General features: G+C 41.4%; 1 protein-coding gene and 1 long non-coding RNA gene across 3 annotated transcripts in view; one reads left to right on the forward strand and one right to left on the reverse strand.

Moving 5' to 3' along the window:
• The window catches only part of HAS2 (hyaluronan synthase 2), a 19793-nt gene continuing 3384 nt past the window's right edge, over positions 1-16409 (reverse strand). Inside the window, exons 2-4 of the mRNA XM_048287029.1 lie at positions 9710-10336; positions 5071-5172; positions 1-2979 (exon numbers count right to left, since the gene is read on the reverse strand). Of these exons, the coding sequence (XP_048142986.1) occupies positions 2047-2979; positions 5071-5172; positions 9710-10336 (1662 nt within the window). The 3' untranslated portion in view covers positions 1-2046. The remainder of the gene's footprint in view (positions 2980-5070; positions 5173-9709; positions 10337-16409) is intronic.
• LOC125317275 overlaps positions 8139-16409 on the forward strand; it is a 9577-nt gene continuing 1306 nt past the window's right edge. For both annotated transcript variants that reach the window (XR_007199991.1, XR_007199990.1), the window contains exons 1-2: positions 8139-8285; positions 14836-14901. This is a non-coding gene — a long non-coding RNA (uncharacterized LOC125317275). The remainder of the gene's footprint in view (positions 8286-14835; positions 14902-16409) is intronic.

Below are 16409 nucleotides of genomic sequence, written 5' to 3' on the forward strand. Positions count from 1 at the left end.
TCTTATCAAAAATATTTTATTTATGAAAGTAACAATTATACTATACAACCTATATTGGAAATACATTGAATAATTGCTAGAATAAATACAGGCAATTAATTCAATCTTTTTATAGAATGAGAAGATTTATTTGACATTTGAATGTTAACCCAAGCTTTAACTTACATCATAAATAGTTAAAAGGCATAGTCAAGTTTTTTTTTATTTTTACCATTTCTCTTGCTTTTTTTTAATACTGTTCTATTTTGTAATCAACATGAATCAACTCTCCAATCATTAACATAATATTAGTATGACTTTCAAGCAATCATGTACCTCAAGATAATCAGACAATAAGGTAGTGTGTGTGCAGTTCATACTACAGCAGAATCTATTCCTGTCTGCATAAAAAAGAGAAGCTGAAAATGCTTCCAAGTTCTTTAAGCATCATATGCCGATTTCTGCTTTACCACAGTGCTTTTAATACCAGAATCTAAAAAAGGCAGCTGGTCTTTCTGTTGCTCTTTATAAAGTATATTAGAGCTCAATGCCACATTCCTTTGGCTGGTGAAGGACTGCAGAATTTAGTCCTGAATATTATTTCTCAAAACCATGGTCCAAACTAAATGTCCAAGACTGATTATTAGGCACCAAGGAAGTGATGCATTTGCTAAGGCTTGATGTTTTCTGATAAAAAAATTGGCTTCTTTTCTGGTAGATATGCTGTAGTCAAAAACAAATTATTGGGCTCAGTACTGGGGTCTGTATTACACTGGATGTCTGAGAAGGTGATGTTTTTATTTTTTGTAAACTGTATGAACGGCTCTGCAGAAGTTTTATAGTACAACATACACATTTTGAAAGTGTTGATAAGTTTTTCCTTCCATGATTTTTTTAATGAAAATTCTGAACTATTTGCTTGGTGCTAGCTGATTATGAACACCTATGACCATCAGTGAATTCAATAGCAGTTTCAGGTGCCCAATATTTTTCCAGATTAGAAGTTTTTGACTGCTCAGGTCCCATATAAAATCAGTGGGAGGCTTTCCATAGCAATGTCTTTTCCAGTGGTGTGGAGGCCTGCCTTGCCTTATGGTTTATTGTGCATGCTAGGGATATTAAGCTCTCAACAGAGAAGCAAATTTCCCTTTTACAATGTTATCAAAACAAAAACCCCAAATTGCACATATCTACCCCTTTGGCCTTTTTTTTTATGCACAAATATGCTTGTATGCAAAACCTGACAATTTTGGGCCTTATTAATAAATGTCTTATAAGAGCACATTTAAATGCCTTTTCACAGAAATAACCATTCATTAGTTGCAAAAATGCAGAGACACTTTTTATTCTTTCTGTTGTGAACAATATCATTTCAGCAGAAATTTGGGGAGAGAATGTGATTTTTTTGTCCCCAAATATATTTAAAAAGGCTAAAGAACAAAATGTTGGGGAGGCATCTTTTTTTGGCAGATAGTAAAATATAAAATATGTGATTTAAAAAAAAAGTTGGCTTAAAAATACACACACACAAATAATACAATAATATAAAAATACAGCTCAGCCAATGGCCTCTTAAAATTTACCTTTGGCATTACATTTGGCAGCCTAAAACAAAAGACCCTTCCTATAAACAGAACTATAAAAAAAGAAAAGTTCATAAATTAGGTTGCAAGGGGTTGTACAGTCCTTTTCTTGATTCTCCAAACTCCCTTTCTTTCTGTCCACACACATAAGCATGACCAGTGAGGTATATAGAATGTAACACTGTCAGGCATATGCACAATAAAAAAGTGCATAAACATAGACGTTCTCCCCTTTTCTTGTGAACAGGTCGTAACTGTGTGGTTTGCGTCCTTCCCCCCTTGGAAACAAAAAAATCTTTTTTTTTTTCTTTTCTTTTTTTTTTTTTCTCCTTACTTTGGCAGGATGAAAATGAACCCAGAGGAATATAAGTGTCCTATTCCCAGCAGCAGTGATCCATTTCCCTTGGCAACATATGTCTGATGCCACAGATACTACAAGGTCGTTGGGTTGCTTTACAACTCTGGGTAACTTCCCACGGAAACATCATACGTCTAGCACCATGTCGTAGTGTTGTTGCTCTTTCTTCCGCCTGCCACATTTGTTGATAAGAACCATGTACAAAGTCAAAAGCAAAACCCAGTAACATGCATAGAGTATTGTGCCAATGATGAGAACTGTCTGTTTTGACTCAGAAAATGGCTTTTTTGATTCCTTGTAAATAGTGAAAATTACGCCACCTAGGAGGATTGTAAACCAAATGGAGACTGGAATGAGTCCTATAAAATTAACTACAATGGTTTTCCTTCCTGATGTGCCCCACCCTGCTTTGTTTATCGTGGCAATTGCAAACATCTTTGCTGGCAGTAAACTTGACATGTACAACACTGAGTAGAGTGACATGAAAACCATGACAATGTTGCCCCTAAGGAAGCTGGCAAAGGAAGACTTTATCAGGCCAACTAACTGAACTGTCAACAGGAAGAGGAGGATGTTCCAGATTTTTCCCCTGTAGAAGAGCTGAATTACTGTGGCAATAAGGAAGAAAGGAAAGAATCCAGTGATTACAGCTTCATAGGTCATCCACAAATGGTGCTTGTGGAACCACATTGCATTATAAAGCCACTCTCTAAAGTAGGATTTACTCCAGCGGGTCTGCTGATTCAGCCACCTGAGATACTCTATCGGTGTTTCCGTAAGGCACTTGGATCTAGCTGTGTATTTTGTTGCATAGCCCAGACTTAGCACTCTGTTAGTTAGATGCCTGTCATCTCCAAAGCTGCACTGGGAACCCATAAACTCTTGATTGTACCAATCTTCCACAAATTCATGGAGTAAAGAGTTTCTGTACATTCCCAGAGGTCCACTGATGCACTGTACACAGCCAAAGTAGGACTGACAGGCTCTTTCGATGTTAAATGCCATCCAGTATCTCACACTGCTCAGAAAGGAGATCCAGGAATCGTATTTGTTCAAAATCTGCAAAATAAAAAAAAAAGTTTTCCTTTTAGATGAGCTCTTGAAACAGAAAATATGCACATTGGAGCAATAAGGAATTTGCAGAGACTAGAGCACCATTACATGAAATGTGGTGGGAACCTCACTCCTGTGTCCTACCCATGGCAAACCCAGGAGCTACTCAAACAGCTCTGCCAGGACATTGACAGGAAAGGTGAGATGAAACCTTCAAATGTCTGCTTCACCAAGATGTTCTTTTTTCCTTGCAAGCTTTCCTATTCTCCACCAAGAAATTTCCTTATTTTCTGTCTCATTCTTCCTTCCCTTTTGTCCCCAGTTAAAGACCTGCTGGATTTAGACTTTCCCAAGAGGAGCTGGTGAGTTCATGGTCTTCTGCTGCTTTTCTGCACATGCACATCTTTGGAACTCACAGGACTCCTTCCAGCCCTCCCAAAACGATGCTGGAGCATGAGAAAAGCTGAGCACATGGTCTTCGCCCTACATTTTTGGTATCATAAGGCTGGCCCTAGAGGTTTAACCCTGAACTGTGTCCCATATCCAGCATTAGGTCCTCTGAGGAACAACCTGTTCTGTCTCTGCAGTACCAGCCTGTTACCTTGTCCCAAGACATATGGTGATACTCCAGCAGAGTCTTCCTCAGGCCCACATAAATGTCTCAGTCTTTCTCTTCTGCACAATGCAAAGCTCACCCAAAGCTCAGACCTACACTTAACATAGACATATTCTAAGTCTGAACACTCAGTGGATGTATGAATGCATGCAGATGCACAGATCCATGGCTTCACACCCAGGTTCTCAACACACACCTTGTGCCAGAGGATGTGGCAAGGAAGTGTGTGGGTCTTTGGCCTTCTACAACTATAAAGCATTGCCCTGCAACTAGAAAAAAATAGTCTTTTGCTCTGACAGGCCTAATATCTGTCAGGTTTAATTCCAGGACATATTAGAAGCTTGGGGATAGGCTCAAGCCTGGCTCAAATGTATTTGGTGTATGCTGGAAAATGACCTGGGGGGAAAAAAAAGCCCGGAGCCTTCATTCTGTCACCTTGCCTCACAGAGGACACACATCCTTCCCATTGCAGATGCTTATGGATCTTCACTGTCACAGCTGAACCTGTACTTCCTCCCTTCACTTGTACTCACATATGCCTGGAATTTCACATGCATAGGCTGTGTACACCCGCTTTATGGTCAGTCTAGAGTTCCAAAGTTATTCAGGTTTCTGTGGGAATCCTAATTTCTGGAGTTATGAGCCACATGCCTGAAATACTTCTGACTACTTGGGCATTCATTAGTAAGTTCTTGCTCTTTTACATTGCTCTTTCTCCTGTCTCACATAAAAAGCTCAACTGAGTATTGGGGACTGATCCTAAGGCCAACTAAAATATTCATACACGTTTCTCTCTATAAATTGCAGCAGAAGGAGTTGTGTCAAAAGGAATCAACAGCCTTTTGCTGTAGTAGTCAGACAAACTTGGTAATGCTGGAAATCCTAACACTTGTGGAGCTGGTCTGAGTTGGGAGTTTTCTCTTGTCCTGCCTGAGAGATGGGAGACCCAGCAACACACAGAGTGCACAGTGCATAGCATTTCAAAATTACTTTTATTTCTAACAGTCTTGGCTGCCAGTAGTAATATAATTGAAGACCTTGAGGTGCTGGACATGGCTTTGGGAGACCTGTTCTCAATTTCCTGCTCGTCTATAGCTTTTCTATGGTACCTTGAGCAAGCAACTATACCCAGAGACTCAAAGATGCCACAACAGTCCTGACAATGCCAGTGCCCACCTTTTCACATGTAGGGGGCAGAATATTATTTGTTTGCTTGCTATGAGTGTTAAAACCATACAGTGCTCACATCCAAGAATAAGAGTTTCCATTCAATGGACAAAAAGGCTAAGGTATGATAAAAGCACCTATAATGGTATCACATATTTTATATATTTTTATATATATATATATATATATATATATATATATATATATAGTATAGACACATAAATTATATTTAATGCTATTCCAGACAGAGAAATCTGTTGCAATGCAAATAGCTGCTGAAACACCTCGGTTAATCAGAAAATTGTTGTACTCACCTGCACATCACCTCCAACTCCTCCAACCATTGGATCTTCTTCTAAAACTTTTACCATCTCCACTGATGAGGCTGGATCAAGCATTGTATCTGAATCACAGACCTATAAGTAAGAAAAAACAAGAAAAAAAATGGGTTAAGGAGCACACTAGAGAAGAAAATAAAAATCATGCAAGTGGTTATAATGACTCTAAATGCATATTCTCCTGAATGCAATTAAATCTGACTTTGAAGTCTGCACTGATATTTCTGTTAAAGATCACTTGTACCAGGCAGCAAGGCATAGTGCTGCACAAAACACAGAGCTTATTAAGGCTGTGCACACAAACAATCCTCTCCTCTGTATCAGCTCCATTTGTTTTACTGGCACACTGGGCTGGCTACTTTGAATAAGATATGGGGCACTGCAGAGTAAGAAGGTGTTTGTGGGTGTGGCAGGTTCCTGTTGTGCTCTGACATAGGGTTTCCCTGCATCAGCTGCACAGTTGGAGCACGCTCGTCAAATATTTCCCACTGCCATATGAGGGAAGGAGTGAGGAGTTAAATCCCAGGCACTTGTTATAAAAAAGAAAAAAAGTCGAGTAGGAGTCTGGGAAGAAACCTAATAGTTCTTTCACTCATGGGAGGCTTTAACAATTCATGTAAAATATGTATCCTGTATTTCAGAACAAACTAATTTTTAATTTTAGATGCATGATGTGTTATTAGTAGTGCAGGGATTTGACATTTGACTTAGAGAAATTATTTGCTATTTTTCTCTGGCATTCTTATAAAAAAATAGGTAAGGCCAGAAGGCGTGAGTCCTGAAGTTCAGTACTCCACAAGACCAAGGCAGAAGTAGATCACATACAAGGCATTTCAGCTATACAAACACTCCTAGTCAACTAAGCACTGTGTACATTAGGAAATTGGCTTTCCCCTGGAGAGTAGGAGGAGGGCTCAGACAGGCTGGCTGGTCTGTGAGGCAGCTGGCATTGCTTTCGTTTGCTCTGAAGAGAATGACTTGGGCTGCAGCCTGTTTAAAACAAGAGGGTGTCTCCTTATTGCAGTTGTTGCAGCTGAAGAACTGGACACACGGTGTGTGAACTCATTTCACAGACACCCAGGAACTGGAGCAGAGACTGTCCCAGAAACACCCCTCTGACCAGCTGAATCCCACCCTACAAATTCTCATACTGCTTCCAGTTTGTCCCCACATTGCATTCCTGTGACTTCAGATGGGGTCAGTAGGAGCAAGTCAGTAGCTCTGCATAAACAGCATATTAAGACAGATTCTGCTGAGGCTTTGTCATGTGTATCCTAATTTTGGTGTCCTTTCATGCAAACTTTCAATTCAACCTAAGCCTCTCACTCCAGGGGAGAGGTAACCTTTATGTCTGCTCTATGAAGGGGGAGGAGAGCACTGGGACTCTGCTCTGGACCAGACTCAAGAGGAGAGGTTACCCAGGATAGTTGGACTGCATATCTTGGGATGCAGCTGGGAGTCTGCCAGCATGCTCCCCCTCCATGCTCACTCAGAGGGGGCCAAGAGGAGAAAGGTGATGAAAACTCTCATATCCCCATCAGGAGAAAAGCCACAAGCATGTCCAGCTCCCACTAACTTGATGCATCCATCTCCTCTCCTCAAAGGCCTCATCCCACAAAGTCTTTGTAACCTGGCCAAGGTGTGACTCCAGCTTTAGTGGAAAGCTGTCATCAGTGGCAGCACTGAGTGATAGAAACGGAGCAAAACAATTCTACTGAAGAGGGGAAACAATGCTTGTATTTTTACCTGGGTCTTCATGGATAAACCTGTTGCTGAGTGTTTTGCACAGGGAATTTGGGGTTTGCTGAATTCCCAGGGTGCTCAGGCAGTGACAGGCATGCCATTTCTTGTGACCATGAGCAGTGGGCTGGGATCAGCTGCCTCCCAGCCCCTCTGCTTTCCCTCCAGCACCTGGCACTTGAGCAGCTCCCACCCCATCAGATGCATCTACCTACGGCAGAAAGACCTGCCCATGAGCCACATCACTAATATATTAGAGATGAGGAATCCTGAAAACACTGGTTTTTTAACAAAATACCGTCACACGTCCTGGGCATGCCAGCACAGTGGATATGTCTGTGTTTCTGGGACAAATCTAACAAGCCATCATTTTCCATCTGGATGAGGTTTTTGCAGGTGAACAGAGGATATATCCAGAGAAACACAGACTTATTTGGCTTAGGAGCCCAAATAAAACACGCTGACACCTGCCTAGCCAGGGGTTGCCCAGGATAGCCCAGGAGACAATTTGTCATCCTTCCACATAAGGGCCGAGTGACCCAAATATCACTGCCTTGGGTCACAGAATTGGGTTACATGAAAGGGACAATTGACCTTAAGGGAGCTGTTCAGTTCCTTGCTGTAGGCAGTGACAGTTTACCCAAGTTGCTCTGAGTTCAGACTGCACTGGACTGTCCACACAGGCACCTCCATCAAGCCAAGATGAATTGCACCCTGGTTACCTCGCAACTCTGCACTGATGATACCTGCCAGTTTAACTCCTCCACCTGATTACCTGCACACTCCTCAACTCCTCTAGGATGGAAATAAGCCTTCACAGCAGTTTTGAGTATTTAATGAGACACCACTAATGACTAACAGCTCATTATCTGCACTGGTCTGACAGTTTATGGTTGCCTGTTAATAATTCCAGGGTGTCTTTTAAGAACTATAAGGCCTACAGTTTTGGGGGCTGGGCAGTGGTGCTGGACTGGCCACTTTTTTAAATGCATAATCATTGCTGCAGATTACTTAGCCCTTGAAATATTGGGCTTGTTTAAAGTAATTTACCCTGGGTCACCCAAAAAAACCGTTTGAAATATATCAACCTTTATTAATTCATAAAACAGAGCCACGTTTTAGCTGCATTTTTTTATGACTCTGTAGTAGCCAGGGCCACCAAGGGGCTGCATTTCTACTAAAGATGTGACTGTAGATGTAACTGTGGCATCAGTCACTACTGCAGACTGTGCTCACAGCAGCATTACAGTCTCTGGCAAATTCATTAGAACTTCTGAGCCAGGTCAGGACTGTTAACTGAACAGAAATACTTCTTCTATTTTCTGAGTTTATGCTATGACTGTTGAAATAGAAACGCTTTTTCCAGGTTCCCTGAAAAATACAAGACCTGAACTGAGGGAGGAAACTTGCAGTGAATCTGCTTCTTCTCTGCCTTCTTTCTCTGCAATCTGGTATGTCTGTGTGAAGTGATTATAAACCCATGCTAATAAAGAAAATCAGCATTTTTATCCCATCATAGTTCCTCACAGCACAAAACCAAAGAACAGACAATGGAGAGCTTAAGCCCATTGTTTTCAAAGAATAAATCAGTTTCAGTTTGGGAAGTGGTAGAGGATGGGTTTTAAATCTTGGCCTTATTCTTCCAGCTCCAATAACAGAGTGGTTCCTGGCACTCATCAGTTTCTGCTCCTCATGTGCATGGAAGACTTGCTGCTCTCAGCCCAGCTACTGGCAGCCTCTCCAGATCCTTGGACACTGCACATGGATGCTGTGCTGTGCAGAGTGTGCACACACACCCACACAAGGCTGGGCACAGGCCCCAGAAACACATGTGGCTCAGCCATGCAGCTGCCCTGAGCCAGCAGAGAGCACCTCTCGGGGAGCTGCTGCTCCACTGCAGGAGACTGCTGGTTGCTCTGAGTGTGAGAGAAGCTAGGAAGAACTGAAGGTGGTTCATTAGGAAAATCATCTCCTATTCAGTGGGATTAGTCAAATGAGCCTTGTTGGCCTGGATTGCTAAGGAAGGGTCCTCAGTGTCCAGCCAGAGTATCTGAACCCACCTGCCTTCCTCCACACATGACCTCTTCCCCTTCCCACAGTCAGCAGGGCTGTTTGCAGGAGCGAAGAGTGCTTCCATGTAAAAAACATAGACAATCTTTCAGGGGATCCAAGGCAGCTGGAAAGAAATATGTCTCTGCTGCTTTGGAAACAGGGAGAGAGGACCCAGCCTAATTCATTTTTAAGTGAGTAGTGTGTCATAAGGGCCTTAAAGGCCAAGTTGCAGAGAGTGAGGTAATGCAGCTGTAAGTAATGAAGCAAAAGCTCCTTCAAGCTTTAGCTGAAGAAATTTTCTTTCAAATCTACACATTGACCCTTTTATTGAATACCCACATGGCCTTCAAAGCCTTTAAAATAGATCCCCATCTTTTTTACAGACTTCACCACTTCTCCAAGATATTCCCTAGTGAGAACAAATACCTGTCTTATGGGCTTGCATATGGAGCCACTAACAAACACAAAATAAAGCCTCACCCCAGACCCTCACCTACAGGAGCAGAGATGGGGCTTTCAGGAGGTCACTGGCTTTGCCTGAAGCAAAACCATTTGGATGAGGGGGAAGTACTGAAGGCGGGGGAAGGATTTCAGATTTCTCCAGTAGCTGGTTCACAGATTTAAAACAGTCAAAGATAGACTGGCCATTTTAAAAGGTAGCAAAATACCCTTTTAACGGTCAAGCTGTTTCCAAACAGACTGAAAGGAGCACTGTGTTCATCAGGGACTAGGATGGCCTCTAACATGCTGCACAAAATATACAAAAGCTGCTTTCTTTCAAAGTGTGTTTGAATTGGCACTGACCTGGTGCTCTAATACCTACCTGTACATAATCCACGCTTCTCCCCAGTGCTTTGAATGCTGTGTACATTACTTCTCTTTTTCCACCCCATTTCTGCATGATGCAAACACTTTTGTTGGACAGGACCAGCTGAGATACGTGTTGCATGCTTTCTCTGTGAGACTCCTCTGTCTCACCCGGACCTTTGTCGTGGAAGTTATTACTCCAGATATAAGTGGCACAACTGTCCCTACCCATGATTTCAGTGAAAATGTCCATCATGTAAACGTCATCTTCTGAGTTCCCATCAATGACCATAACAACTTTAATTCCAGGGTAGGTCAATCTTTTTACAGAAAGTAAACATTTTCTTAAGTAGTCAGGATCTTCTTGATAGGCAGCAATACAAAGGGCAACTGTTTTGTTCAGTTTGATTGGAGTCTCTAGCGACCGTTTCATTTTCCTGTGCTCTAGGTAGGCAAACAGGCTTTGGATAATGAGATGTGATGCCAGGATAGCACCATAGAGTCCAAAGGAAAAGTAGTAGTTGTCTGTTTGGATGAACTGGTAGCCCACAATGTAAGCAGCGGTGATTCCCAGCAGGAGGGACACCCCGAAGAGTGTGGTTCCAAGTATTCTCAGGATACATATAAACCTCTCACAATACATCTGCAAAGAAGGAGGGAAACCATTAGCAGAGCCACCACTTGCTGATATAAGGCATCATAAGGGGTACATGTGGCTGCAACACAGATCTCAGCATCAACAGATACACCCTGAGCTTCTGGCTCATGGAGTCACTGTATCCCCTTGCTCAACTTAACCTCTCTTTGAAGTACTTCCTCCATGTAAGGTACGACCTAAACAGACTTAATGTAGCAGAGATGTTTTCTGCTATTTGTAATGTCCTCACAGAAGGTGCTATCTGTGTCAGGATCTTATTTTGGCAGCCTGGGCTGGTTGGATAAGACACTCTGTCATATTATCCTGAGGAGGTTGGAGAAGGGGCTTTTGGGCCACCACTCGCTTCATACAGTCACAGGAGAGCGGAACAGCTGAATGTCTGGGCAGCCCCTCCTCATCCCCCATCCATGTCATGACTGCATCCCACCCTGAATTGTTTCTGTCGCTTAGTTATGTTTGCAAAAATATTGGAAAGACATTCTTAAAACAGATGCCTGAATGTATTTATAATTTTTAAAACAGATGTCTAACTATATTTATAATTTATATTTATATAATCAGACATCTGCTTTAAAAGGTATTCTCAATACCATTGCAAAAATGTATTATTCATACATTTGTGTACATAGATATATGCACATGTGAGCATGTGTGCATAGGGGCTAAAGCTTGACTGAGATTAAGTCTGTGGCAAAAATATGCATAAATTTAACAAAGCCAACACTCCACCCTGGACTCAGAAATTCACTATGACATCAGCTGATTCTGACCACTTCTACATATTTAAGTTACCTGGCTGTAAAATCTTCTAACCTAAACTCTGGGCTATGGAGGAACTGGCTGGCATGGAGGGTGCTCTGGCATTCTTGAAACAAACAGTACGGACAGGCAGGCAGGTGGAATATATTGGTACCTAACTGCTTTTTTTGACAATCACATTAACCATTTTATGCAACAGCTATCTCAGAATTACAGGAGGTTAATGACAACATTTTCTGTCAATAGAAGCATTTTATGTGAAAGACATAAAACAGATATGTCTGTTTAAGGCTAACCCAGCAAGTGTGTTGCAATGCTTGAATATTTTGCTGAATTAGGTCCTCTCAGAGTAATGGACTTAATATTTGTGTTTTCTTGCTATTATTCATATTTTCCCTACTGTTATCATCTCACTCATCTGCTGCTCATGTTTGTTTCACCATCTGTTGGCCAAAGCTGAAGCTGGAACAGGACTTCCTTACATCATATATGTTTTTAACTCTTCCTTGAAAAATTATTACCAAGATGCAGCAGCATAGCTGTCATCAACTATATGTATGTCTGAAAAGTTACAGGCTTGGAACAAAAAAGCCAACACAGAATCACTTACAACATAAAAATAAACTAGGCAAGCATGAAGTTTGAGGTTACAAAGACTTTGCTTTTTTCCACTGGCTATTTAGGGTCTTAAATTTCAAGACAGGAGGAAGCCTCTTAAATGTATATTTGGAGGCACTGTTAAAGAAATCGGACCCTATCTCTAGGACTTCCTTGAATACTTAAGGCTGGGATCTGACAGGTGCTGTAATCATCCACCAGCAAAAGGGACCCTCCCTGCTCTGGCCTGTCTGAAAATCTTTAACAGCGAGGGTCATAAAGACGCCTAATAAAAGACAGCTTATGCTTACCACCACTATGGGTGAACTGAAACTCAGTGCCCAAAATAGACTTGCTTTAGAAAACAGATTAAGTAATGGATCCCCTCTTGATTCCCTCGAAGTAAAATAGCCTGTGTGTTTACTAATCCCTCAAGCATGCAAAATGTCACAAACATCAAGGAAAATGTCTCATTAATGGTGCACTTGTACTCTGCTTTCCCATTTGGGGTCCTAAAGTCTGCTTACATTGAGAATTATATGGCTGAAATAAATAGGATTTGCATTAAGATCTGGAGTGGCTACATTTGAATGACTATATCCTGTAGCAGGCATCTTTTACATTAATTTGCTATTGTTTTGCTCTACCTATGAAGTGCTTCTGCACAAAAGGAAAAAAAAACAACCCAAATTCTCTGACTTTGTCATTACAGCACAGATCCTCTCCATTGCAAAAATCCAGTCTTTTAAGATAAAGAAATTAATTTCTGGTGTTAATAAAATAACTTTTTTTCCTTTCACTGTCAACCTTAGGAAAATAAACAGTGTTTTGATCTAAATTCCTGGCTTTCATCAAAGAAATTTTCCCCTTTGTATGTGCAATTGAGGGTTTTATGTATTGTCTTTTAATTGACTGAATCTCAGGGGAACTGGAAAAGTTGCTCAATATTCTCAAGATTTAACACGAGGTATTGATAGCTTGCCCAGCAGAAATGATCTTTATCAACTTCAACATGCCCAAACAATGGTAAAGAAGCCAAAAATTCTCCACCCATCTCCAATAATTAAGCCAAGAAGTTAAAAGGAAATTATGCTTGTCCAAGTCTGGGACCAAAAATGAGCTGCTGAGTCAAATACTAGCTAGGCTAGGCAGCAGCTGCATCAGAGACTTTAAGAGCAGACAGTGCTGTTATGAGCGTCTAGCCTGGCCTGACACAGTGAAATACAACAATTCTATCCTGCAATTTGTGCACCTAAATCCTTTATAGGCACCTAAATCCCTTACAGGCACCTTCACCTAACCCTGTGGTGCTGAACCTAGTATGAGTTTTATGCAGTTTCCAGCAAGCAGATCCAAGGTTTGCATGGCCAAAGTGAGTGTATGTTAAGAGTCTTCAAAGTCTGCTACTGAGCAGCTCTTTCCTTTCAGGGATGGAGCTGAGCAGTGCTCACCAGCCCATCTAGTAGAAATGAAATGTGAAAGCCATATGCTAAATCCTAATGCTGTGTAGGCTGCTGCTGATTGAGTCACACGTTTTGATTCACCAAGCAGTGCCTTGTAGTGACTGTACAGTAGGAGGCAAGGAGTGCCTTTCTTTGGAGGCTCCTATGGGAAAGCATGACCAAGAAATGAACCCTTGCATGTACTTGACATCAGAGTCCACCTGGTGAACTGTTTGGCATTGTGTCTCTTGGCATCCTGATAAAGCCAAATATATATACAAAAAGAGTATTTCTCCTTTGTGATGAAGGTAAATTTACTCTACATTACTATTAACAACTGGCATAAATAAAAGTTGTAGTATTCTAACAATGCTTTCATGAAAAAAATCAGGTTAACAAATGACTGATACCTACATGGTACATCTAATGATTTGGGTATTAACTGTAGCACTAGAGATCACACTCCTTTCTCAGACTGAATAATGCCTTAGATCTCAAATTAGATGAACATAGCAAAATATGCTTCAGTTTTCTCTATTCTGAAAAATATTTAGGCTAGCATTTACTGTAGCTATGGTACATAGATCTAATTTTAATAAGATCTAGACACTTGACTGAAATTCAGCAGATTCTTATGTCCTGTTTTGAATTGGGTCTTTACTCAGGAAAGAATACTGGTGACCTCCATGGTAATGTACCAATTTTCCCTCCTCCAATATCCTGTGGCAGAGTTCATCCACATGGCTATTAATCAGTGTTCATGCATCTCCAAGAATAACAGGACCTTAAGATAGTTCATCCCTTTATGAAATCAGGAGGCAAAGAGAAAGAAAAAGCTTATTTCGTTACTAATACAGAATAGGGAGAAATAGATATCCAGAAAACCAACGTGCACTGGTGCCAGCAGATATCAATATTATCTGCAGCCTGTTCAATTCTGCACCCTCTATTGTGTAGCTGCTATGAGGACAAAGGAAGCAATCAGGTGGTGCCTGGCGTCAATTGATACAGGACATGGAACCAGTGACTGATGGGGGTCAAACTGAAGTCAGGTTTGCTTGTAACACATGGGATGCATCTCACTACATCATTTCTTTCAGAAATCCCCTCTCATGCAACACTCAAACATTGCCACATAGTAATTCTGGGTAGCTTTTCCCCAGAAGATTAAAAAGCAAGAGAGGGAGACACAGAAAGTTTGTACATACTGTAATGATTTGGAAGGTTGTTTGAAAGAATTAGCACTTATTAATTCCAAACATCTGAAAACATTTAAAAAAACACTAACCATAAGCCGCAAAAGCCAGTATTTATCCAGGAACCAGTAATAAAGGCTCGGTCACAAATGTGCTTATTTTGTCCCTGTATTGGGCCTGGCTGAGATAGAATTACTTTTTCCCATAGCCCTTCAAGTGGTGTACTTCGTATTGGTAGCTGGGAAGGTGTTGAGAACACAGCAGTGTTTTGGCTACTGCTGAGCAGTGCTCCCACAGTGTCCAGGATGTCTCTCCAACATTTTCTCCCAGTATGCTACAGGTGGGCAAAGTCCTGGGAGGCGACATAACCAGGACAGCTGACCCAAAATGACCAAAGGAATATTCCATACCATATGACATCTACTCAGATACAAAAGCTAAACAGAGGAGGAGGGGGAAGCATTTGTTATGATGTATATTTGTTTTTCAGAGCAACTGCTGGTGTACTGAAGCCTTACTTCCTGGGAAGTGGCTGAACATCGCCTGCTGATGAGAGGTAGAGGATAAATCTTTTGTTTTCCTTTGCTTCAATGCACAGCCTTTGCTTTATTAAGTTGCCTTTATCTCAACCTACCAGGTGCTTTTCCATCTTATTTTCTGCATCTACATCCTGCTAAGGAGGGGAGTGATAGAGCAGCTGGGGCGGTACCATGCAGCCAGCCAGGGTCAACCCACCGCAGTCCCCTTCATTTTTAAAGGTTACAAAAAGCTGTGCCTCTCTCTAGACATCGAGGGCTGTGGCCACATCAGCAAATAGTGCAATACAACACAAACAGGTCTGCAAAGAGGAACACCTGGTGCTGAGGGCCTGACTGCACCCTCCATATGTTTTGTTTTGTTTGAACTAAGTATAGTTGGACCCAATGGACTAAAAACCTGAAAAGCGTCTTCCAGAGGTACATCTTGCAATTAGTTTCATTCAAGAGGAATCCAATTTGAGTGTTCAGTTATTGCTCAGCAATAGAAGCTCAAGCAATTTGGTTGAAGGGAGGACACTTGTAGCTGCAGCTTCAGCAGCACACTCTGTATTGAAAATAAATTGATAACACAAATCAACCTCACATATGAGATCTGCAGATCAGATTTGTCTGGAACCTTTGTGGAAACCAGAAGTGCTGAGCACAGAAAACCTTTGAAAACATCTCATTTTTATATGCCTGTATCAAAGCTGAATTCTTGACTATCTACTGAACCTTAGTGCTGAGGCTTTGAATGCAGCAAAGCATGTAAGTGTGTCATTAAAGATAAGTGTGCACTTAGGTATTTTGCTGAAGAGGGAAATCAGTGGATAATTTATCTTGCAGTTCTGTAGTAAAGGTGTAAAAAAATCTTTCTCTGAAAAGCTGCTGTTTCTGGGACACTTGAGATTAAAATGCATGTATATGTTTGACAAATTTATTGTAGAGATTAACCTTCCTTATAACAGATGGGTTAATGCTTAACCACTGCATTTCTTACATTAGGGAATCTAAGAGTGGATCAGGGCCTAGACAATTTGCATTTGCTTCCTAGTGTTGTCATTCACCTGTTGGGTGATCTTAGATAAGTGAATTCACCTCTCTCTGTCTCAGCTTCCTCACCTGTAAAATGCGAATCATGATCATGCAAGAAATTTTTGGAGGTCTATAAAACCCTTCATAAGGCTTAGGTTACTCTTTTTGATGTGATATGATATCCACCTGTTCTCTAGTTCCATATAACTGCTTTTAGTCAAAAAACTCCAACAAAAACCAACACACCCCTTGCTATTTTCCTTGCCTATATCCACCTGAGGGTAGCGTCAGTGGGGATTTGTCTGTAACAAACATGCAACTCCAACTCAGCAGGATGCCTGAGATCAGTGAGGTGGGCACCATAAAAGCCAGCACACACAGCTCTAAGTGCATACAGCCGCCAAGGGCTGTTTTACACACAACCAAAGGAAGAATGTAATCTTTATAAGCCTTAATGCCCACCTCCTTGCCTATGAGAATAATAGCACTGGCTGCCCCAGAGCAGCTGCTT

The sequence above is a fragment of the Corvus hawaiiensis genome, chromosome 26 (assembly GCF_020740725.1).
Source record: "Corvus hawaiiensis isolate bCorHaw1 chromosome 26, bCorHaw1.pri.cur, whole genome shotgun sequence".
NCBI lineage: Eukaryota > Metazoa > Chordata > Aves > Passeriformes > Corvidae > Corvus > Corvus hawaiiensis.